Genomic DNA, 25,854 nt, shown 5'->3' with positions numbered 1-25,854 from the left:
CACACAGACAACGTTAGTCGTTTTTAAATCTACCACTATGCTGACACACAGGCATTTGTAGCTCCGCCCACTTCTGAAAAGAGCACGAGCTCATTTGAATTTAAAGTGACAGTCACCAAAACGACACGATTAGGATCAAAGCCTAAAAGGGTCAGAGAGGAAAAAATGATCTGTGTGCTTTTTAGAGCTGAAACTTCACAAACTCTAGAGACATCCAAGGTCATACATCTCGTAAAAAGGGGCTTAATAGGTCCCAGCATTTTTATTTTTATTTTTTTTGCGAAAGAAGTGTGCATATTTGATTTCTCATTGCATTTGATTTCATGTTTTATCTCTTTCCTCTCCTACATGCAAGCGAGGCAGAAGTGCCTGAAGGGTAAAACTGAAATATGTATTTTTTTGTGGGTACTTCTATCATTGCAGTCACATTTGGCAATTTAAAAATTAAGATAATTAGCTAATGTGTAGAAATAACAATAAATCATAGCATGAAAAATCATTGTTATTCTATTAGATAAACAGTGCTTACATTTCACCTGTGCACGCACACACACACACACGCACACACACAAAGAATGAGAAACACATGCTCGCATAATCTCACATACATCACTACCAATTACATTGTCAGTTACATGCTGTCATTACTGTTGCCCTCAACGAGTAACAGTAACAGAATTACCTAATGAAAGCAGGATTTGGTTGTTGTTAAATCGACCAGTGCATGATCAATTCAATTTTATGTTTTCCTTTTGAACTTGCGGCAGCAGTGTTAACATTTTACAAAATAAGAAACTAAATATTGCCAAAAGAAAAAACAAATCAAATATTTTTTGATTACACAATAATACATGGTAGAAAAAACACACTAATTCAAGAAATCCAGATTTTTGACAATATAAGACACTTTATACTGATAAAACTGTATTGTTATAGCATGTACATCTTGTGATGTATGAAAATATGTAACATTTGATAAACAATTACAAATCTAAAAAGAAAAAGAAATATTGCTTTGTACAACAAATGTAGCTGCAATCACAGAATCGTCCATGTGTTGTGTGCACATTCAATTTCATAAAATTTCAGTTCATTCATGCTTGGAGTAAACATCAGTATATGTAAACGCATGCTGCTTCCATTTCCCCAGGGCTGGAGGAGTGTCTGCAGTCTATTCAGCTGTTTTTGAGCGCGTCTTACCAACCACTGCAGAAGAAAGTCTGGACGTGGATGCTTCATCTTCAGGACCAGCTCTAAAGGATTTGATAGCTAAAGCACTGAGCAAAAAGGCGACTCTTCTTGATCTTAACTCACTGACCTTTGAGATGGGTAATTAAGCATTTTTCCATTCATCATCTATCAAAATGCCTTATTCAAGTCCAAAACAGAGTTTTTTTCTAAGTTGTGAACGATTGTTTTCTCTAGGTAAAGACCAACCCTCCAGCATGCCCGTCACGGAGGTTTCTGAAGACATTATAACTGAGGTGAATAATGCTGTCAATAAGCAATAAAGGATGGCACGGTGGGTAGCCACTGTGTGTGTTTCCCAGCATTGAGGGTATGGGGTAGTGCACTAATTGGCACCAAACCCTATTCCTGGAGATCTACCTTCCTGCAGAGTTTAGCTCAGGGGTGTCCAAACTCGGTCCTGGAGGGTCGGTGTCCTGCAGATTTAAGTTCCAACACCAATCAGACACTCCTGGGCTAGCTAATCAAGCTCTTAGTAGGCTTTCTAGAAACATCCATGCATGTGTGTTGAGGCAAGTTGGAGCTAAGATCTGCAGGACACCGTCCCTCAAGGACCGGGTTTGGACACCGCTGGTTTTGCACCTGTCTTTAATTACCAACTGCTCCTTTAGATCCTACTTAGTTGGTTTAGGCCAGAGCTGTGCAAACTCAATCCTGGAGGGCCGACTTCCTGAAAAGTTTAGCTCCAACTTGTCTCAACACACCCGCTAGAATGTTTTAAGGAAGCCTGGTGTTTATACATATTGATGAGCATGCTCAATTAAATGCAACATAACTTTGACACCTGTTACAAATTTACAGTTCTCTGGTCAAGATTCGCACGGAGACCTCAGTTTTCCTACAAAAGAAGCCAAAGTTGAAGTTCATCCTCCATCAGATGGAGTTGAGAAGGTTTTGGAGTCCATAACAGATCCAACTCTAGACTCAGACAGCACCACAACAACAAAACCAACAGCTGAACCCGAGGACGAGGCAGTGATCATACACCAGCTCGAAACTATTACAGGAGAAACCGGAGAGCTCATGACAGAAATCTTTCAAGTTCCTCCAGTAGAGGAAACTCCTAGTGAGGACCAACGTGGACCAGTTGTTATTGATGATAAGGAGACTCCACTATTACCAACAAAGGATGAATTGCCAGTTACTAAAGTAAAACCTACACCTGAAAGTGACTTTAACCTGAACACAATACCAGAAGACGACATAATCTTCAACCCAGTGACCACCACAAACATTTTGTTCACCACCGCAACAACCGTCAGTCCCAGGTTAGATCAAACGAAGCAGGCTGTTACTGACTTCACAATCACCGTACAGCCTTCAACAGAACCCATCGACCCAATTACTGAAGTGACAGACTCAAATGAGATTCCTGAGGTGCCTCAACCAGCGGACACTGCAATACCAGAACAGGAGGACAACGAAGACGACAAAGTGGAGACGGCTCAACCAGAGGAAGAGACTGAAGTTCTGACAACAGGATCTACAGAAGAAAGCTTTGTAACTGAAGTAACTACACTTGTTTTGGAAGATCAGGTCTTGCCTGAAGAAGTGACTGCAGCTACAGAAACTCACAAGTACAGCACATTTGAACCTGTGAGAACCATTGAGCCAACAAAACCACATGAAGATGGATCTGTTAAACCAACCATTAGACAGGATGAAATAGTTGAGCAGGAGGTTTTAAAGGCACAACCAGACGATGCTGTGGAATCAAAAGAAGACATTGAGAAACTCAAAACTCACGAAGAGATTAACACAAAATCAGAAGATGATGTTAGTACAACCAGTGAGCCAGAATCATTGCAACCAGAGGAGGAACCTCATTTAACAGATCTCAAAGAAGAAGAAGAGGGTGAGCTGCTGGAGCCTGAGAGAGAAGATGATGGGTCACAATCTCCTGAAGTTGAAGAGAATAAAGAGGGAAACAGAACTGTGGAGACTGCAAGTGAAGTCCCCAAACCTACTGAACCTCCTGCAGAGATGATTAAGATCAAGCCACCACAGATCCCTGTGACAGAAACCTTCCTTATTGACCATTTCCAACCAGAAGATGCAGATAATCTGCCGTTTGTGCCAGTTGACAAGTTGGAGACAGAAATGGGCAAACCTGAACATGTAGAAGACTTTGCCCCGGAGGATCAACTCCTTAAACCTGATGCTGAGGAAGATCTTCAGATACCTGATATGGTGACAGAGGACGAGACCACAGATTTACATGTGCAACCTACTAGAACAACTGCTTTAGAGTCTCCACCAGCAATGATCACAGAATCGGATTTGAGGAAAGATGTGGACTTCACATCTGATGTTGGAGACACTGAGGAGCCGCAGCTCGTGGAGATGGGTGAGAGAAGCAACAACAACATCTTTAGACTTCATAAGGAAATAAGCATGCCCACATAGCTATTTATCTTGTCCACACGATCAGCTTTGGTTTGGCCCACATGGTGCAGTGAATTACAGTATAAGACTGGATCAAGTCCCGTTTCCAGAAAATGGCCAAACATAGACCACATCTGGGCCAAGTCTCAGCCAAGTTAATAACCCATAACTGGGCCTAAACTGGCAATGAAATTGAAAAACCCATGAAGCATTGCAGTTTAGGCATGCTTTTTCTCTAAGCAACCTGATTAGTAGATTTTTTTCTTTACTCTCTTTAAATAATTTAAATGTATGGTAAGTGGGTCAAGATAGACCACATATTATTTTTTAACATCTGGCCCAAGCCTTGTTTATTGCAATGTTAAAGAAATGAACATTTTCTCATCATTTACTCTCACTCCAGTGTTTTTTTATGAGTTTCTTTCTTCTGTTGAACACAAAAAAACATGATATTCTGAAGAATGTTGAAAAAAAGCAGACGTTCCCTGCTGAAAAATCCAGCTTAAACCAGCCTAGACTGGTTGGCTGGTTTTAGCTGGTCGACCAGGCTGGTTTTAGAGGGGTTTTGGCCATTTCCAGGCTGGTTTCCAGCCAGGTCTTAGCTGGTCAGGGTGGAAAATGACCAGCCAAATCCAGCTAAAACCAGCTTAACCAGCTGGTTTTGGCTGGACTCCAAGCTTGGCTAAGCTGGTCAAGATGGTTTTAACTGGTCATCTCCCAGTCTGACCAGCTAAGACCAGGCTGGAAATGGCTGGAAACCAGCCTGGAAGTGGCCAAAACCCCTCTAAAACCAGCCCGGTCGACCAGCTAAAACCAGGCTTAGGCTGGTTTAAGCTGGATTTTTTAGCAGGGTTGATATAGATTGTAGGAACAAAAATGACCATACCTGCCAACATTCCCATTTTTCCCAGGAGTTTCTCGTATTTCAGACCCATCTCCTGCCACCCTCCAGTTTTGTTACGTCCCCTGGAAAACTCTCGTAATTCAAAACCCCCGAACCCCCTCCCGCCCGTATTTTTGGTACAGTCTGTAACACTCCCCAGTCGTCAGCTTTGGTATAGTAGCCAATCACTTCCGGCACCTGAACCCGGTCCCGAATCCCCCTCACCATGTTACTCAACTGTGTTACTCCGACCAACCACATCCCAAATGTCAATGACTGTGTTTTTTCTTCAGTATATCTTCCTTTGTGTTCAACAGAAACCCAAAAAGGTTTGGAACAAGTATGAGTAAATAAAACTCTTTAACTACGCTCAAATTTATTGTCTTGATCAATTTCTTAGAGGAAGACGCTAACAACGAAGATGACCTGGTAGAACCAGAAGAGACGGCCTTACCCCCAACGGAGACACTAGGAGCTGTGACGGAGGCACCTGAAGACCTTTTTGAAGTCCTAACAGATATATCAGTAATTTCTTCGACATCTTTGGAAATCGATTATGGTTCATCAACCGAAAAAGTCCAGTCAACTGTTGTCCCAGATATTGTGCTTGAAGAGTCCACAGATGATCAAGTGCTAAAAGTGGAAACTGGCGAAGAGCTTCTAACAGATGTGTCGACGTCTTTGGAAAAGGATTATGATTTACCAACAGAAAAAGTACAAGTGACTGTTGTCCAGAACGTGTTTAAGGATGCAGGAAATGTGGAAACTGAAGACACGTTCATTCATTTAAAGGAGTTAGATCAGATCGATGTAGTAGGTACCGAGACCATTGACCTCTTGAGTTACGACAACGGTTATTCTTTCCCCAATGAAGGATTTCCTTTAGAGACGACAAAAATGCCATCGCTGAAGTACTTCACAACTCCCTCCATGACCACAGCTAGCAAAGGCCGAGAGCTAGTTGTGTTTTTCAGTCTGCGCGTTACGAACATGGTGTTTTCTGAAGACCTTTTCAACAAGAGCTCAACAGAGTACCGGTCACTGGAAAACAGATTTGTCGAACTGGTAAGTGCAGCTATTCCCTTTGTATATTTCCTTTATTATAATCCGCTTAAACTAAAATCTTGCTCAGACTGTCAGTCCATGTTTGATTTTTGTGGATATACATTTAAAATCCAAGTGTGAACTGACAAAACAACTTATTTACGTCTTAAGCATTAACACTCCAGCTCAATGGAAACATTCTGTAAGACAACCATCTGTGTCTGAATCTGTCACAACAGCAAACCATTATGTAACTCACCGGTTCTACTGCACCCAACCCGGTTTAAGCTGGGATCAAATTGGTGATTCATTATGAGTCTATTGCTCTTACAAGGAGGCTAAAGACTATGGCCTCTAGTGTCTTTTGCTAGAGCATATTTAGATGTCAGAAGAGCGAGGTTTACCTGTAAAGCACTTCATTAGCTGGCCTCTGTTACACTCACCGCCCTAAACCTCACTCCCATCCCGGGTGAGCCCCCACATGCAACCCACAAGTCCTACGGCATCCAACTAAGTCTGAGCAGGGATCAAACCGGCAATTCTTTGTATGGGTGTCAGTTGCTCTAACAAGGAGGCTAAAGTTCGTGGTCTCTAAAGTCTGTCGTTAGATCACCTTTACAGGTCAGAGGTGTGAGGTTTACCTGCACAGCACTTCGCTAGCTGGCCTCCGTTACACTCGGAGACATCTGAAAACGGAGGCGGGGCTGCTGAGATACGCTACCTGATTGGGGCTTTTGTGTCATTGCGTATCCCTTATTCGTCAAGCCCCTATCACATGACTATAACACATGGCTTTAACTCTACCGGAAGACAGCAGGCCAGCCTTCACTGTAAACAACAACATGGACACAGAAATGGGAGCGCTGTTTGCACTATTGTCTGTTTTAGGCGCCATTGTGCAGTTATTCATTTGTTACGTTTAGTAACTCGACCTCGTCGTCTGTCCACAAAAACACCTCTCTTGCTTTCTTCGCTATCGCGTTCATTGTTCAACCGGCGTTTGTTGACTAACAATAACCAAATGCCGAGCGAGACACATGCTTCCTGTTTATACTAGAGCGCGCATGCCCAGAGTGCGCGAATGGTCACGTGATATACGTTTTTGGTGGCGTAGTGTGGACGGAGATATGTTCAGAGATGCTAGGTAAAACGCTAGTGTGGATGCGGATCGTTTTTGATCTAAAATGCACTAGTGTAAACGGGCCCTCAGATTAAAAGAAATTTGATTTTGACTGGCAACGTGAACATACATTATCTTAAATAGACAACTCACCCCAGAATGTGTCATTGTTTACTCACACTCAGTTGGTTCTAAATATTTACGAATGTATTCCTTCGGCTGAACAATATTGAAGATATTCGGAGGACTGGTGGAAAAGGCAGCCTTAGACATCTGTAGTAGAAACAAAAAATACTGTGGAAGTCAACGGCTGTTTTCCCCCAGAATATTTCAGTCACTTTTTTATCTTCCTTTGTGATGAACAGAAGAACGAAACTCAAACAGTTTTGAGTAAGGAAGAGTAAATGATGACAAAAAACACATTTATTGGTAAACTACGTCTTTAAGAGTTTATCTTAAAGGGATATTCACCCATAAATTAAAATGTACTTGCTATTTTCTCTCCCTCAAGTGGTCCCAAACCTGTTTAAGTTTTGTTTTTCTGTTAAACGCAAAGGAAAGATATTTTATAGGAAGCTGAAACCCTGTTACCCTTGACTTCCATAGTACATGTACTACAAAAGTCTATGGTTAAAAGTTTCCAAAACTCTTCAAAAAAAATCATCTTTTTGTGTTTAATGGAAGGAAGAATGAAACAAGCCAAGGGTAAGTAAGTGTGGACAGAACGTTGACAGAACTTTTTAATGTGAACTATCCCTTTAAATCACAGGTGTCAAACTCACCTCTGCACAGTTTAGTTCCATCCCTAATTAAACACACCTGATCAAACTAATTGAGTCCTTCAGGCTTGTTTGAAACCTACAGGTAAGTGTGTTGGAGCAGGGTTGGAACTAAACTGTGCAGGGCTTCGGCCCTCCAGGAATTGAGTTTGACACCCCTGATTTAAATGGTTGGATTTTACAATGAAAGAGCAAACATCTTAATTAGTTTCCTTATTTCTTATAGTGATGCATTATAGACATCACCACAGTTTTATTTCTGTTCTGTCTGTTAAATAATGATTGCAGGACTACTTACTATTTTTAAGAACATGAGGCAATGTATAGCTAATACCAGAGGAGTCCAATCCTGTTCCTGGAAGGCCACTGAAACCCTGCTTAAACACAGCTAAACCAGTTATTCAGGGTCTTCAGGCTCACTGGAAATACAGGACTGGACTTTAACTTGCTGGAATGTTTCATCATTTATTCTCTTTTCTTTATCATCTCTGTTAAGCTGCTTTGACACAAAATATGTTGTAAAGTTTTACATGAATAAAGATGAATTGAATAGTTGCAGCACGGCGGCTCGGTGGTTAGCACTGTCAACTCACAGCAAAAAGGCCACTGGTTTGAGGCCCGGCTGGGCCAGTTGATGTTTCTGTGTGGAGTTTGCATGTTCTCCCCATGTTGGCGTGGGTTTCCCCCATAGTCCAAACACATGCACTATAGGGGAACTGAAACTAAATTGACCGTAGTCACTGTGTGAATGAGCGTGCATGGGTGTTTCCCAGCCAGAAACCAGCCTGAACCTCTTGCTGTAAGGCGACAGTGCTAACCACTGAGCCACCATGTCGCCCTCCAACACAACAGAAGAAAGACACTCAGTAAAGTTTAGAAGCACTTGAGTGAGAGTCAGTGCTGAGGAAATGTTCATTTCTGGGTGAGCTGTCCCTTTAAAAGTTGTCACCAATGAACTCTAAATAGCGAACACAGATGAACTGTCGTTCTGTCTCCTGCACAGCTGCTGCCGTATCTACAGTCTAACCTGACAGGCTTCAAGCAGTTGGAAATCCTAAACTTCAGAAACGGGAGTGTGGTGGTCAACAGCAAGGCCAAATTCGCCAAGTCTGTGCCATACAACATCACTCAGGCCGTCCAGCAGGTCTTGGAGAACTTCTGCGACGCCGCAGCTCAGCGTTTGGACATCAACATTGACAGCCATTCCCTGGACATTGAACCAGGTAAGATCTTCCAGCTGATGACATCATGAAATCTGTTTCGACCACTACTGTTAATCTCTGGAAAATTTTCAGTTTTACCATTTTTTAATCCATTCAGCTGAACTCCAGGCCTAGCCGGAGTACTTTTAGCTTAGCTTAGCATAGATCATTGAATCTGATTAAACCATTAGTATTTTACTCAAAATGACCAAAGTGTTTTGATAATGTTTCCTCATACAAATTTACATTCGATGTCGTCTACGCTGTTGTTGTCTATTGGAAGGAATACGTCAATAGAGCTGCCATTTTAGTACAGGGTAGCGCTCCCATTGAAATGAATGGGGGACCAAGGTGCAGTGGAGGACTGGCCATCCGGAGCCATAGATATATACACATATACACATATATATCTATGATCTGGAGTTTTCCTGCTGGTCAGTATGCAAATATTTTTCTAAATTACGAAAATTTTACATCACTTCCACATTGATCACATCAGTGACCACACGGACATTGCTGACAAAGAGTGTGTGTGTGTGTTTGTGTGCATGGAAGTGTATTATCCTCCCTCCCTGTTAAATTTGGTCTAATCTGTGTCCTGAAACACTCTTCCTCTCCTGCTTTCACTTCTCCTGCTAACTGAGGGAGTGATTCATTTGTGAATGAATCTCCATTATGAACAGTTGTGTGCAGATCCAGCTTTCTGATCTTAATGCTACATAACATTTGCAATATTCAATAATTTAGGGTGGACAGTCTGCACATTAACAATAATAATTCCTTACATCTATATAGCGCTTTTCTGGACACTAAAGTCCAGCATCTTCACATTGGCCTGAGTCTTGATTAAGTGCGGCTGAATGACTTTTGTCCTGAGAGCACTGTACAAATATGGCGGTGCTATTGACACATGCCCAAGGCCTTTATGCCATACCTAGTGTATATATCTATGATGTTTCCTAACATTCTGTAGTTGTTAAAAGTTGTTATTTTCTAGCCTGATATGGTTATAGGAACTATCATTCTGGCGTAATAATCAAGGAACTTTGCTGCCGTACCATGACTGCAGCAGGAGCAATGCAATTACACAGCACCTGAAACATTTGTGAGAGATATTTTCAAGCCCCGTTTAATAACATTGCTCTGCTGAGGTCATGATAAAGCAGCAAAGTCTCTTGATTACTATGCCAGAATGAGAGTTTAGTTCCTATAACCACATCAGCCTGGAAAATGACAACTTTTCATCTTGGGTTGGTCTTAGTATACGATGTACATACAGAAGAATTAAACTTTAAGTATGAGAATTATCTAAACTTTTTTTGAGTGAGATGCTAACGGTCTAATGTGATTCAATGCTCTATGCTAAGCTAAGCTAAAAGTGCTCCCTAAAAGCCAGACATTCGGCTGAATGGATTCAGAAATGGTAAAACTCGACTGCTTGAGCTTCAGGGAGCTGTGAAATGAGCCTATCAAGAGTTCCTTTAACAGGGACATCATTTCTCACTGGTCAATATGTGTTCTTCCATTTTAGCCGATGAAGGCGACCCTTGCAAGTTTCTGGCCTGCAACGAGTTTTCCAGATGCGTGGTGAACCAGTGGACCAAGGAAGCGCAGTGTTTGTGTGAGCCAGGCTACATGGCGGTGGACGGCCTGCCGTGTCAGAGCCTCTGTGTGCTCCAGCCTGATTTCTGCCTCAGCGGAGGGCAGTGTGAGATTGTGCCAGGGCATGGTGCCGCTTGCAGGTACCACAGCAAAACAATCCCACAGAGCTGAGGACAGTTCAGTTCTAGCATCTATATTCAAGCCTGCTCTGATTCAATTAGAAGTGAACAAAATGCTTGTGTGGGATGTCAGTCTAGCTTTAGTGTTTTCCAGCGTAAGTCTCTGAGGAAGCGTTTACACAACAGTGACGTGCTGTAGTAAAAATGTAAAAGGTTCCAATGCATATTAAAATAGTTTTATAAAGAGATGCTATGGTAATTTCTGTACTAAAATGTTCAGAAACGACATCATTTTTTAGTAAGATGTAAACACATGTCATTTGCTGTGCTGTCCCTGCTGAAAAATCCAGCTTAAACCAGCCAAGGGTGGTTTTAGCTGGTCGACCAGGCTGGTTTAAGAGGGGTTTTGGCCACTTCCAGACTGGTTTTAGCCAGACAGGCTGGGAGATGACCAGCTAAAACCAGCTTGACCAGCCTAGCCAGGCTGGGAGCCCAGCCAAAACCAGCTATGTCCAGCTTAAACCAGGATGGTCAAGTTCGTTTTGAATGGTTTTAGCTGGTCACTTTCCAGCCTGACCGGGCTGTAAATGTCTGGAAATCAGCCTGGAAGTGACCAAAACCCCTCTAAAACCAGACTGGTCTACCAGCTAAAACCAGCCAACCATCCTAGGCTGGTTTAAAATGGATCTTTTAGCAGGGGTGGAGAGTAAAAGCCTCTATCTGTTCTGTCTCTCTCCACCCTTCTAGATGTCCTGTAGGTCATTTCTGGCACTTTATCGGGGAGAGGTGTGCAGAGCTGGTCTCCGTGCCTCTAGACCCCTTTCTTTCCCTAGTGTGCCTCGTGGGGACCCTCACCTTCCTTTATGCCATCATTTCTCTCTTGTTTTCTATGTGCAGGAAATGTGTGCGGACCAGAAAGACACTAACTCTAGTGTAAGCAGGTCTTTTTTCGTCAGATTCTCTCTCTTTTTTTTAATAGATTGAATCATTTGCTGTGCTATTAAAGATAAACAATAAAGACGTTTTGACTAGGTCAAATGTAAGGCAGCATGTAGTTTAAATAGTTTCCAATCCATTTGTTATCTTTTCAAAGTACTTCCCTGCTGAAAAACCCAGCTTAAACCAGCCTAGGCTGGTTGGCTGGTTTTAGCTGGTCAACTAGGCTGGTTTTAGAGGGGTTTGGCCACTTCCAGGCTGGTTTCCAGCCATTTCCAGCCTGGTCTTAGCTGGTCAGGCTGGGAGATGACCAGCTAAAAACAGCTTGACCAGCCTAGCCAAGCTGGGAGTCCAGCCAAAACCAGCAATATCCAGCTTAAACCAGGCTGGTCAAGCTGGTTTTAGCTGGATTTGGCTGGTCATTTTCCAGCCTGACCAGCTAAGACCAGGCTGGAAATGGCTGGAAACCAGCCTGGAAATGGCCAAAACCCCTCTAAAACCAGCCTGGTCAACCAGCTAAAACCAGCCAACCAGCCTAGGCTGGTTTAAGCTGGATATTTCAGCAGGGTTGTCAAATTCCCGCATTCAAACATTCTCAGGGTTTCCCACTGCGCTGAATGGATAAACAGGCTGCTGTTTTGCTTTGCTTAATATCATAACAGATTCAGATCGCGTATCAGTTTTTCAGGAATTTAATAACCACTATGAGAACAACAATGGATAATTTACCTCAGATTTTGGAAAAACTGGGTGGTACTTCTGTTGTGATGATTCAAAGACGGCTTATTCCGTATTTGATAGCTCGATGGTAGGTTTATAAACTTTAAATCATGTTTGTGCCCTACTGTTGATACCTTTGAAGGGGTCATTTTGAAGCCAAAGATCTTAAATGTACATTATCCTGAGCGACATGTTAGCCATTTTAAACGACCGTCTAGAATACTCGACTCTGATTGGTCAGTCGCGACAGTCCAAGGTATTTTATAAAAACAACCGTTGACACAGGCTCATCCGGTAACTGAGATTCACCTTGACCTTAAGTGAATATGCTTACATCCATATATATCCACTTTCATATGTACAATATCTGCTTTATCTTTCACGCCGCTGTTTTTGACTGTTTGGAGCCGTTTTGTGTTACTCTGGAGCCGGTTTTGTTTCTGTCAGACTTGCGTTTTTGTCTGTTTGGCGCCATCTTGTGATTGAATAATGAGCAGATTAGCTGATTTCGTTTTGGTCAGTTTTGCGTTTAATTAATGATTTAATAACCTAAAACGGCTCAGAAAAATGTTTTGGGTCTAATGCATTTGTTTTCAGGAAAGTAGCTGTGTAATAAACGGGATAAAATACATCCAGGGTGGTTGTTTTCGCATTGGAGCAACTTCAGCTTGATGAGTGAGACAGGAATAAAATGGAGCTGAAACATAGTCCAACCAAAACAACAAGACTGAAACAATGCAATAATAATGATAATAATAACAACAATAATAAAAACAGTACAGAGATACAACTGAAATATGTGCTTTGGGTTTATTTCCTGTAAGTTGTCATTACCAGTTTATCAAACTAAAATGGTTGATGTGCACTGAAAGACGTTTAATAGCACTTCCCTGCTGAAAAATCCAGCTCAAACCAGCCTAAGCTGGTTGGCTGGTTTTTGCTGGTCAACCAGGCTGGTTTTAGAGGGGTTTCCAGCCATTTCCAGCCTGGTCTTAGCTGGTTAGGCTGAAACATGACCAGCTAAAACCAACGAAAACCAGCTTGAGCAGCCTGGTTTAAGCTGGACATAGCTGGTTTTGGCTGGGCTCCCAGCCTGGTTAGGCTGCTCAAGCTGGTTTTAGCAGGTCATCTCTCAGCCTGACCAGCTAAGACCAGGCTGGAAACGGCCAAAACCCCTCTAAAACCAGCCTGATCAACCAGCTTAAACCAGCCAACCTGCCTATGCTGATTTACTCTGTTTTTTTCAGCAGGGCTCTACTAGAAGAATATGGAAAGTCCATTCATTGAGCTCTGGTAGAAAGATTTGTCGCATTAGATTGCTCTGGAAAGAATGACCTACAGTATAAGGGGCAAACTAAAGGTCTACCATCAAATTTGTAATCTGTTTATTCAATTTCTGGAACAAAACCAAACAGCACAAGCAAAAAAACTGCTCCACCGATCAATTGATATGTATTTTTGTATGTGTAAATACAGTATGTTGTTGTTGTTTTGTTTTAGCCCATGTATAAGAACATATTTACCTCTTTAACTGAAAGCGGATGCTTTATTGGGACTATTGTTTAACGTTGACCCAGTCAAACAATATATAAAATGCAATGTCTGGAGTAGACCTGTTAAAACTCGATAGAAGTTTCATGGGAAACCTGATTTAATTTTCTTAATTCTTTTTTATGTTTTTACTCATCAGTTTTATAAACGGACATGTTATTGGGTCCCTTCGTTCTGCTTTCTGCAAAATCACTAACAGTAACTATATAATATATTGGCAAAATAATCAATTGGTACAATTTAGCATGATTGGGTATTGAAGAGGGTCTTCATGAGTACGCTTTAAATCATACATTTTTTGCAGCTTTTAAAGTATTTAAAGGAAAACAATGGAGCTGCTTTTCAGATGAGATTGTACAATTGAGCTTTTCCATTAAAGAATAGGGGTAAAAGGGGTAATTCACCTCAAAAAATGTAAACGTCCTTATCGTTTACTCTCCATCATGTGGTTTTAAAGCTTTAAAAGTTTTGTTATTCTGTTGAACACAAAATGAGATATTTTGAAGAATGCTGAAAAATACAAACAAGTTACCTAAGGATTTTAGCTCAATGAACTACAAATTAGCTGATTATTAATAGTTAGTAAGGTAATAGTCGGATTTAGGTTTGGGTATTGAGTAGGACAAGGGATGTGAAATAAGATCAGGTTTATAAATTATTAATAAACTGTTAATATCTTAAAAATGTAATAGTAAATGGTGCCAGTTGTTACTTTAAATTGGATTCCTGGAGAACCGCAGCTCTGCACAGTTTTGCTCCATTCCTAATCAAACACAGGTGATACAACTACCCTGCTGAAAAACCCAGCTTAAACCAGCCTAGGATGGTTGGCTGGGTTTAGAGGGGTTTTGGCCACTTCGAGGCTGGTTTCCAGCCATTTTGAGCCTGGTTTTAGCTGGGAGATGACCAGCTAAAACCAGCTTGACCAGCCTAGCCAGGATGGAAACCCAGCCAAAACCTGCTATGTCTAGCCAGGATGGTCAAGCTGGTTTTAGCTGGCCACTTCCAGGCTGGAAATGGCTGGAAACCAGCCTGGAAGTGGCCAAAACCCCTCTTAAACCAGATTTATCGACCAGGTAAAACCATCCAGCCATCCTAGGCTGGTTTAAGCGGGATTTTTCAGAAAGGAAATCAAGGTGTTCGAGACTATAGAGACTTTCAAGCCGGTCTGAGTTAGAGGTGGCTGGAGCTAAACTATGCAGAGCTGCGGCCCTTCAGGAGTTGAGTTTAAGACCACTGAACTAAAGTGTTACCTGATAAAAATGGTTGGCAGCTATTAGCATTCCTCAAAATATCTCCTTTTGTGCTGAAGGGTGAGTAAATGGCAGAGTTGGTGAACTATCCCTTTAATCAACAGTGTGTGAGAAACCTTGACTAACACGTCTTTTTTGTCTCCCAGAAACTTCAGCTGAAAGTGTGTGTGCTTTGACATTCTCTTTACCCCTTCAGGAGATCTTGATCTTTGTCTTCTGAACTGTGGGCTTCATCTTGATGAATGTGTTGTCCTGTGTTCCAGAGGCCGAGAGCAGACCACCATCCCAGGCCTGAGCAGCTAATCACAGATGACTTACACTAATTACCACATCACTGAGGTAAACGCTCACATCTAAATGTGTTGCTGAACCCAGCGAGTGAGTGAGAGCTCACAAAACTGCATGAAGCTCATTAACAAAGTGACTATATGCCTGAAAAATAAGACGTACACATGTTCATCTGAGTAGTTTATTAATCGCTTACTCATTCTGAATGATCTCAACTGCTCCTGATGAACTGAATTGTAAATAATGCAATACTTCATTTAGTAATGAACAATTAATCATGAACCAAGTATGAAAACACAGTCAATAATGGAATGACAGAAGGAGAAAGCACTGAACTACTGGAATGTGTTTAATACGTTAAACGAAAGGCTTGTTTCATTTAAAGTTCTCACATCGAGAATGAAGCCTCATGCATTGCTCAGGTGTGAGTTTCTCACAGACTTCAACAGAGCGTCCAAATCCTGATGCTTCTGTGAGTCTCGTCTATCAAATCTGAGCTTTATTCTGTATTCTCTATCGGATTCGGCTCAGGTGATTGGCTGGGCCATTCTACAGCTTGATTTTCTTTCTCTGAAAGCATCTGAGAGTCTCCTCGGCTGTGTTTTGCATCATTGTCCTGCTGAAATGGTTTGATCTTCATCCTCCTGCTGATGTAGATGTTGGACTGAAGCAGCTCACTGAGGAAGGGCAGAGGCTTGCTGAAGAACTACTGAGAGATTTCAGCTGCTGTCTGGGACTTTACTGCCCAACTACACCCCCCCTTTCTTCATGTGTTCAATTCTTTTTCAATGAGTCATTTCATTTATTACGCAGAACTTCCTTTGTAAACTAATTAGATGTGTTTTCTATGCATGTATGGATTTCTCTGGTTGTAAGCAACATCTGGGGAAAATTTCCAGCCAACATCACCTTTAGAAATTTAGTGTTTTTTGATAAAAATAGTGACGTGTTCAATACTTATTTTTACTGTACATGGTTGACTGCAAAAATAAAAACAATTATAAATCTAATAATCAAATCAAGGCTACCTGAAGACGTATGTTTTAAGCGATGATTTAAAAATACTCAGGGACATACTGTAGTTTGGAGTTATTAGGCTGGCTTGTGTAGCAAGCCAGACTACTGTTATCCTATTAAACTTATTATTATTTTTCTATATTATTCTTCTTCTGAGACTAAAAATTAAACTCTATCTCGTCCTAGGCCTTTCAAGCTATGACCATCAAACTCGGGTCAGACCTCCGAACTATTCTGACTCGAGTTGCTATATCCTTTCCGACTGATCCGACTTTCGGTTTTCCGAAAAACGTCCCGGGACCGTCGGAAAAATCCCATAGACGTAACATTGGATCAAACTTTGTGACCTCATAACTCCGCATCAGAATGTCACACAGACTTCTAACTGGGCTCATTTAACTCAGACTATCAAACTGCCAATGACTGACCACCTTTAAACTTTCTGGCCACGCCCTAGCAACCACTTTTGGACCCTAGAAACCGTCCCATAGACTTCCATTGCAAAATACTCTCATTGACTTTACATGGGATCAAACTTTGTGAGCTCATAACTCTGCATCAGACTGTCCTACAGACTAATGGCTGAGCTCATTTAACTCAGTTTAGCCAGCAGCCAATCACTGATGGCCTTTTAACTTTCTAGCCACACCCTAACAACCAGATACTGCACCCTAGCAACTGTCCCATAGACTGCCATTAAAGAGGTTCAGACTGATATTGTCATGCTGCATTATGATAGAGACATGGGGGTTGTTTTTAACTGTTCATACTGGCAAGAAGCTTTGATACATCATCAGTCTAAGCTGTCAATCAACTCCATAGCAACAAAACAGACTAACCTAGCAACGATATAATAGCAGCTATATCTCAGCATCAGAACATCGTAGAGAGGCGGGGGTTGGCTTGTTTGAATCAGGCTCGCACACCATCTATCTATCTATCTATCTATCTATCTATCTATCTATCTATCTATCTATCTATCTATCTGTCTGTCTGTCTGTCTGTCTGTCTGTCTGTCTGTCTATCTATCTATCTATCTATCTATCTATCTATCTATCTATCTATCTACCTCTACCTATCTATCTATCTATCTATCTATCTATCTATCTATCTATCTACGTACCTCTATCTATCTACCTACCTATCTACCTCTATCTATCTATCTATCTGTCTGTCTGTCTGTCTGTCTGTCTGTCTGTCTGTCTGTCTATCTATCTATCTATCTATCTATCTATCTATCTATCTATCTATCTCTACCTATCTATCTATCTATCTATCTATCTATCTATCTATCTATCTATCTATCTATCTATCTATCCATCATGCTAACAACATGCTAATTCATGCTAGAATCATGCTAGTTACATGCTAATTCATGCTAGAATCATGCTAGTCACATGCTAATTCATGCTAGAATCATGCTAGTCACATGCTAATTCATGCTAGAATCATGCTAACAACATGCTAATTCATGCTAGAATCATGCTAATTTATGCTAAAATCATGCTAGTAACATGCTAATCCATGCTAGAATCATGCTAACAACATGCTAATTCATGCTAGATTCATGCTAGTAACATGCTAATTCATGCTAGAATCCTGCTAGTATCATGCTAATTCATGCTAGCATCGTGCTAACAACATGCTAATTCATGCTAGAATCATGCTAGTTACATGCTAATTCATGCTAGAATCATGCTAACAACATGCTAATTCATGCTAGAATCATGCTAGTAACATGCTAATTCATGCTATAATCATGCTAACAACATGCTAATTCATGCTAGAATCATGCTAGTAACATGCTAATTCATGCTAGAATCATGCTAATAACATGCTAATTCATGCTAGAATCATGCTAACAACATGCTAATTCATGCTAGAATCATGCTAACAACATGCTAATTCATGCTAGAATCATGCTAGTGAAATGCTAATTCATGCTAGAATCATGCTAACAACATGCTAATTCATGCTAGAATCATGCTAGTAACATGCTAATTCATGTTAGAATCATGCTAACAACATGCTAATTCATGCTAGAATCATGCTAGTAACATGCTAATTCATGCTAGAAGCATGCTAACAACATGCTAATTTATGCTAGAATAATGCTAGTAACATGCTAAATCATGCTAGAATCATGCTAACAACATGCAAATTCATGCTAGAATCATGCTAACAACATGCTAATTCATGCTAGATTTGTGCTAATTCATGCTAAAATCATGCTAGTAACATGCTAATTCATGCTAGTAACATGCTAATTCATGCTAGAATCGTGCTAACAACATGCTAATTCATGTTAAAATCATGCTAACAACATGCTAATTATTGCTAAAATCATGCTAGTAACATGCTAATTCATGCTAAAATCATGCTAACAACATGCTAATTCATGCTAAAATCATGCTAGTAAAATGCTAATTCATGCTAGAATCATGCTAACAACATGCTATTTCACGTTAAAATCATGGTAATAACATGCTAATCTATCTATCTATCTATCTATCTATCTATCTATCTATCTATCTATCTATCTATCTTTTCATACTTTTAAAAACTGTTTAAACTAAATAAACTATTACCGTCAGGCTTTCACAAGCCAGCCTCAAAGTTTGTTCTCAAACTTTAAGAATCTAGTTATGAATTGCAACCCAATCTAATTTAAATATACACTCACCTGCTCCTTTACTAAACAACACTTCACTGAACTCATGTTAAAGTGTGAAAACGTGAACAGGGGCGCAACTACACATTTACTGAGGGGTATGCGGGTTCAAGTTTTGCACCCCCCCCCCTCCCCAATCCAGCTATATTTGGCTGTGTGACTGCATGTTATTGTGTTAAATGATTTTGAATCAAAACATGTGTGCCAACGTATGAAACTCATGGTATAATTTTTCATTTAATAAAATACATTATTATACTAGTGTAAAATGCAAAATAAACATTTATAACAAAACATTTATTTTCTATTATTTAAAACTTTTCATAAGGATAATTTCAAAAATCGTTTTGGCACAATGGCGCCCCCCCCCCCCCATGTGTGGCGGCCCTGTGCACCGCATATACTGCATACCCCCTTTTTGCGCCCCTGAATGTGAACAGAAAAGCAACTTCACTCACCACTACTGACGTAAACTCTCTGTTAGCAGAGCTGAGGCGCCACACGGCACGCTGTCCTGCTCAAAAGAGGATGAAGATCTCCAGACCGAGCGGTCAAACATCCCGAACTGAGCTCCTACGGTTAATACACCTGTCCTTCTCATGGAGACGTGAAGAAACGCAGCACAGCTAGAAGGTTTTCAGATGGCAGACATGATTCAGGGTTTCCTCACAATGAGGCAATTATTCCTCTGTTTGAGCATCAGTGCACGAAACGTCTCGCACCGTATAAAAGTCCTCATAGAGTGGAAAATAAACGTGTTTGTTTGTGTAATCATTTGAAGCTTGTACATGAATAGAGATTTTTATCGTTGTTTTGTTTTTAGCGAGTGTTAAAGGGCAGCAGATTCTGTCAGATGCACTGTACTTGTGTATGTGAAAACTGTCCCTTTTATTCTGTATAGTTTTATTTATTTATTTTGTAAATAAAATATTGAACGAAATTCCTAAAATTTAAAAGAGAAACGTTAATCTAGAGCTTTGAGAGATGTAGTGATGATCCTGGACAGACCTGACAAACGCAAATACAGATGAAGTTACCAACGGCTTGCTGAAATATATATAACATTTAATTGTTTATATCACTATATCTGTTATATATCTATCAATGAATCGCATCAAAGTTAAAGTCTGCATTTAAATACATGCATACTGTGTATATTTAAGTAAATACACACAGATCTGCACATAAAAATATACAAGTAGATCTACATATGAGCAATTCCAGCGTTATGGATGTGACATTTGCAGTAAAAACTCAAAACATAAATTCACATAGAAAGTCTATGTTAGCATTATATTGAAACATCTGTTTATATTTTCCAAAACAAATAACCACAGAGTTATGAAAAATATCAATCTGTAAACTTTTTTTATATTTTAAATGAGGAAAACGTGCATGCGTTATGGATGTGACTAAAAAAGGTTGCAAATATAGTATACCACATACTTTGTAGAAATTCTGTGAATTCAACTGCACAACCCAAAAGAAACAATGCTAATCAAATAGATATGAGTCGGCTCAATATAGAACCAAAATGATTGATTTTATTTTATTTGACATTTTTGCATTTATGAGGAAAAAAGTGTCGTTATGGATGTGACACTTTTCCGTTATGGATGTGACAGCTGTGAAATTGCCACTTGTGTAATTTTAATAAATTAAATATAATAATTTGAAACACTGACAGAGACATTTAGAGTATTTTTAAAGTACTGTAAAATACTTTCTTTCACAAAAAATGTAGAAATGGTTTCTGTATTTTGGTGAAAACGATTTTTTTTTTTCATGGCAAGGTTGACATTTGCATGGAATTGCTCATATATATATGTATATATAATTTGTAATGCATATATTTGAATACACACACATAAACAGAGCACACAAATACATTTAGTGAATGTGAACTCTTATTCTGGATGCAGTTCAATGCTTTTCAGCGCTAATATTTTCCCTGCATGCTGTAATTGCATCATCCACAACACAAAGATCACACAAGTGGCTCGTGTGTATTATTAAAATCATTATTTTTTTATTAAAGAGTTTTTTTTCATTCAAAAGTCATAATTTAGTGGTCATTACTGTGTTTACTGTAGTGAAGCGGCTCAAACCCACAGCCATCAACTCAACTGAGGACGTGTAAAGTGCTGAACAACATCAGTATTTACATCTGCAGGCCAGAGAGCGGAGACGGAGTCAGTGTTAGGAGAACACACACACACACACACACACACACACGCTTCTCTACAGGAAAATCATTCATCATAGCAAAAACATGAGTGTGTGTGTGTGTGTGTGTGTGTCAATGAGATTAAGAGGCAGTTTAGAGACGATCACACACTCATTAATGATCTGTGAGATGATTAAACGCTCCACACATGCAGAAAACAAACAGAAACAAACCAGACAGCAACTAAAAGAAGCACTTCATCAACACACACACATGCACACACGCACGCACACACACACACAAATCTCCAAAGGCTAAAAAATAAAAGAAACGAACGCAAACGCATGAAGAGTTAAAAGAACTGAAGTGATGCTGGTTCTGTTGGGTTGGCAGACGGCCCTTCTCACACACACACTCACTTGTGTCCCTGTGTGTGTGTGTGAGGGAGAGAGAGAGAGAGAGAGAGACAGAGATGTGTGGGTGTCTATGTGTGAGAGAGTGTGTGTGTGTGTGTGCGTGTACATATGTGTGACAGATATAGTGTGGGTGTGAGTGTGTGTGTGTTTGTATGCATGTGTTTGTGTGTGTAAGAGTGTGGGAGTAAGCATATGTGTGTGTGTGTGTATCTGTGAGACAGCGTGTCGGTGTGTGTGAGTGAGTGTATGTGAGAAAATTTGTGTCTGTGTATGTGTGTGAAAGTGTATGGGTATATGTGTGTGTGTATGTGTCTGTGATTGAGAGAGAGTGTGTGTGTGTGAGAGAGAGAGAGAGAGAAAGTGTATGAGAGAGTGCGTGTGTGTGTTTTTGTGAATGTGTGTGTCTGTTGTGAGGAAGAAAGTGTGTGAGACTGTGTGTGTGTCTGTGATTGTGAATGTAAGAGCGTGTCTCTCTCTCTGTGTGTGTGTCTCTGTGAGCGCATCTCTCTCAGTGTGTGTGTGTGTGTTTATTTGAGCATGCTCTGCAGCATGGCGGTGGCGTATGTGGGTCTGGCCTGTCTGCTCTCGATGGCGTTCCTCAGGTACTGGATTCCCCCGCAGCGCTCCCAGATCTCCTCAAACTGACGCGGCAGAATCTCAGCGCCTCGCTTCCGGGTCAGACCCGTCTCCTCCAGACTCAACTCACACATCTCCATATCATCTTTACCTGCACACACACACACACACACACGAGGGACGAGATATCAGTGAGTGCATTTCTCAGAGTGATGCAGATTCAGCCTCACAGAACCTCCATTTTACACACAGTTATCTGTTGAAGTGTGTGCTATTTCTATATTTGCTCTATAAACAGGAGTGCATAAGATGTGTGTGTGCTACTCTGCATTCACTGCGCTCTACCTTTACCAACTATGACTTATGCTGAGTGAGAAAGGCTTTGAAGATGAAGCAGACCTGCCACCAGCAGAATGGGGTGTTTGTCTGGGTGCAGCTCCATCTGTCGAGCAATCCACGGCCCATCGAAGTGTGCGTACCACCAGCCCTTCTTCTTGCTCTGAGGGTCTTTGTACTGGTCTCCGGGCCGGATGAAGGGGATGCGGAAGAAGCGCTGCTGTCGGTTCATGACGATCTCATGCTGACGGGGCACTGCAGCCGGCACCACCGGGTTCTGCTGGGCTGCAGGACGAGCAAACACAAGACTTTACTGAAAACTGTTCAACAGGGCTCATGCTCATTCATCAACAGCAGATTCAAGCACTTTCTATCATGTCTATAGACACAATTCTATAATGTATATACACACCACTATAATGTCTATAAACACCACTATAATGTCTATAAACACCACTATAATGTCTATGAACACAATTCTATAATGTATATACACACATTTCTATAATGTCTATAATCAAACATGTAATATCTATAAACACCACTATAATGTCTATAAACAGGCTTCTATAATGTCTAAACACCTCTATAATGTGTATAAACACCTCTATAATGTCTAAACACCTCTATAATGTGTATAAACACCTCTATAATGTATATAAACAGGCTTCTATAATGTATAAACACCACTATAATGTCTATAAACAGGCTTCTATAATGTCTAAACACCTCTATAATGTGTATAAACACCTCTATAATGCATATAAACAGGCTTCTATAATGTCTAAACACCTCTATAATGTATATAAACAGGCTAATATAATGTCTAAACACCTCTATAATGTGTATAAACACCTCTATAATGTTTATAAACACCTCTATAATGTCTATAAACAGGCTTCTATAATGTCTATAAACAGGCTTCTATAATGTCTATAAACACCTCTATAATGTCTATAAACACCTCTATAATGTCTATAAACAGGCTTCTATAATGTCTATAAACAGGCTTCTATAATGTCTAAACACCTCTATAATGTCTATAAACACCTATATAATGTCTATAAACACCTCTATAATGTCTATAAACACCTATATAATGTCTATAAACACCTCTATAATGTCTATAAACACCTATATAATGTCTATAAACAGGCTTCTATAATGTCTATAAACAGGCTTCTATAATGTCTAAACACCTCTATGATGTCTATAAACACCTATATAATGTCTATAAACAGGCTTCTATAATGCCTAAACACCTCTATAATGTCTATAAACAGGCTTCTATAATGTCTAAACACCTCTATAATGTCTATAAACACCTCTATAATGTCTATAAACAGGCTTCTATAATGTCTAAACACCTCTATAATGTCTATAACCACCTCTATAATGTCTATAAACACCTCTATAATGTCTATAAACAGGCTTCTATAATGTCTAAACACCTCTATAATGTCTATAAACACCTCTATAATGTCTATAAACAGGCTTCTATGTCTAAACACCTCTATAATGACTATAAACACCTCTATAATGTCTATAAACAGGCTTCTATAATGTCTAAACACCTCTATAATGTCTATAACCACCTCTATAATGTCTATAAACACCTCTATAATGTCTATAAACAGGCTTCTATAATGTCTAAACACCTCTATAATGTCTATAAACACCTCTATAATGTCTATAAACAGGCTTCTATAATGTCTAAACACCTCTATAATGTCTATAACCACCTCTATAATGTCTATAAACACCTCTATAATGTCTATAAACAGGCTTCTATAATGTCTAAACACCTCTATAATGTCTATAAACACCTCTATAATGTCTATAAACAGGCTTCTATGTCTAAACACCTCTATAATGACTATAAACACCTCTATAATGTCTATAAACAGGCTTCTATAATGTCTAAACACCTCTATAATGTCTATAAACACCTCTATAATGTCTATAAACAGGCTTCTGTAATGTCTAAACACCACTATAATGTCCATAAACACCTCTATAATGTCTATAAACAGGCTTCTATAATGTCTAAACACCACTATAATGTCTATAAACACCTCTATAATGTCTATAAACAGGCTTCTATAATGTCTAAACACCACTATAATGTCTATAAACACCTCTATAATGTCTATAAACACCTCTATAATGTCTATAAACAGGCTTCTATAATGTCTAAACACCACTATAATGTCTATAAACACCTCTATAATGTCTATAAACAGGCTTCTATAATGTCTAAACACCTATATAATGTCTATAAACACCTCTATAATGTCTATAAACAGGCTTCTATAATGTCTAAACACCACTATAATGTCCATAAACACCTCTAAAATGTCTATAAAACAGGCTTCTATAATGTCTACAAACACAATTCTAAAATGTATATACACACAATTCTGTCTATAAACATTTTTATAATATCTATAAAACACATCCTATGCCTATAACCACACTTCTATAATATCTACAAACACATTTCTATAATGTATATAAACACTTCTGTCTATAACCACGCTTCTATAATGTCTATATAAACATTTCTGTCTACAAACATATTTCTGTCTGTAAACACATTTCTATAATGTCTATAACCACACTTCTATAATGTCTATAAATGCAATTCTATAATGTATATACACACATTTTTATAAAGTCTATAAAATACACTTCTATATTATCTATAGTCAGGCTTCTATAATGTCTGTAAACACGCTTCTATCACGTCTATAAACACATTTCTATAATGTCAATAAACAATTCTATAATGTCTTTAAACAATTCTATAATGTCTATAAACAATTCTATAATGTCTTTAAACAATTCTATAATGTCTTTAAACAATTCTATAATGTCTATAAACAATTCTATAATGTCTTTAAACAATTCTATAATGTCTATAAACAATTCTATAATGTCTTTAAACAATTCTATAATGTCTATAAACAATTCTATAATGTCAATAAACAATTCTATAATGTCTTTAAACAATTCTATAATGTCTATAAACAATTCTATAATGTCTTTAAACAATTATATAATGTCTATAAACAATTCTATAATGTCTTTAAACAATTCTATAATGTCTATAAACAATTCTATAATGTCAATAAACAATTCTATAATGTCTTTAAACAATTCTATAATGTCTATAAACAATTCTATAATGTCTTTAAACAATTATATAATGTCTATAAACAATTCTATAATGTCTTTAAACAATTCTATAATGTCTATAAACATTTCTATAATGTCAATAAACAATTCTATAATGTCTATAAACATTTCTAATGACTATAAACATTTCTATGTCTTTAAACAATTCTAGCTGAAGACTGGATCAATGATGCTGAAAACTCAGCTTTAATTAACAGGAATAAATTCATGAAAACCTAAATAATGCATAATCACAATATTACTGTATTACTGCACTTTTGACCAAAGAAATGCATCCTTGATGATCAGAAAGGTCATTCTTCATAAACATAACAAGCAACTTCAGAGTTATGAACAGCAGCAT

The 25,854-nt window shown here is 39.2% G+C and overlaps 4 protein-coding genes across 20 annotated transcripts in view; 2 read left to right on the top strand and 2 right to left on the bottom strand.

The window, feature by feature from the left end:
• The window catches only part of impg1a (interphotoreceptor matrix proteoglycan 1a), a 37,403-nt gene extending 17,811 nt beyond the window's left edge, over positions 1-19,592 (top strand). For 2 of the 8 annotated variants that reach the window (XM_087297942.1, XM_087297937.1), the window contains exons 9-17: positions 1,151-1,329; positions 1,426-1,484; positions 2,050-3,595; positions 4,917-5,581; positions 8,463-8,682; positions 10,193-10,403; positions 11,130-11,315; positions 15,106-15,181; positions 19,306-19,592. In XM_087297942.1, coding sequence (XP_087154068.1) covers positions 1,151-1,329; positions 1,426-1,484; positions 2,050-3,595; positions 4,917-5,581; positions 8,463-8,682; positions 10,193-10,403; positions 11,130-11,315; positions 15,106-15,145 — 3,106 coding nt within the window. In that variant the 3' untranslated portion in view covers positions 15,146-15,181; positions 19,306-19,592. Of the gene's footprint in view, positions 1-355; positions 377-1,150; positions 1,330-1,425; positions 1,485-2,049; positions 3,596-4,916; positions 5,582-8,462; positions 8,683-10,192; positions 10,404-11,129; positions 11,316-15,105; positions 15,182-19,302 lie in introns of all 8 variants that reach the window. The other 6 variants (XM_087297935.1, XM_087297936.1, XM_087297939.1 and 3 more) reach the window with 6 other exon arrangements.
• lats1 (large tumor suppressor kinase 1) overlaps positions 1-25,854 on the top strand; it is a 777,671-nt gene that overhangs the window by 479,913 nt on the left and 271,904 nt on the right. The window lies entirely within an intron of this gene.
• nt5e (5'-nucleotidase, ecto (CD73)) overlaps positions 1-25,854 on the bottom strand; it is a 190,374-nt gene that overhangs the window by 56,048 nt on the left and 108,472 nt on the right. The gene's annotated exons all lie outside the window — the stretch shown is intronic.
• The window catches only part of myo6a (myosin VIa), a 61,209-nt gene continuing 56,173 nt past the window's right edge, over positions 20,819-25,854 (bottom strand). For 4 of the 10 annotated variants that reach the window (NM_001004111.4, NM_001441707.2, NM_001441708.2 and 1 more), the window contains 3 exon segments: positions 20,819-21,483; positions 21,522-22,128; positions 22,377-22,598. In NM_001004111.4, coding sequence (NP_001004111.3) covers positions 21,929-22,128; positions 22,377-22,598 — 422 coding nt within the window. In that variant the 3' untranslated portion in view covers positions 20,819-21,483; positions 21,522-21,928. 10 annotated transcript variants of the gene reach the window in all.

The sequence above is a fragment of the Danio rerio genome, chromosome 20, assembly GCF_052040795.2.
Source record: "Danio rerio strain M-AB ecotype USA chromosome 20, GRCz13ab, whole genome shotgun sequence".
In the NCBI taxonomy this organism is placed as follows: domain Eukaryota; kingdom Metazoa; phylum Chordata; class Actinopteri; order Cypriniformes; family Danionidae; genus Danio; species Danio rerio.
The sequence above is the reverse complement of the archived record's forward strand: the minus strand, read 5'-3'. Positions and strand labels throughout refer to the sequence as shown.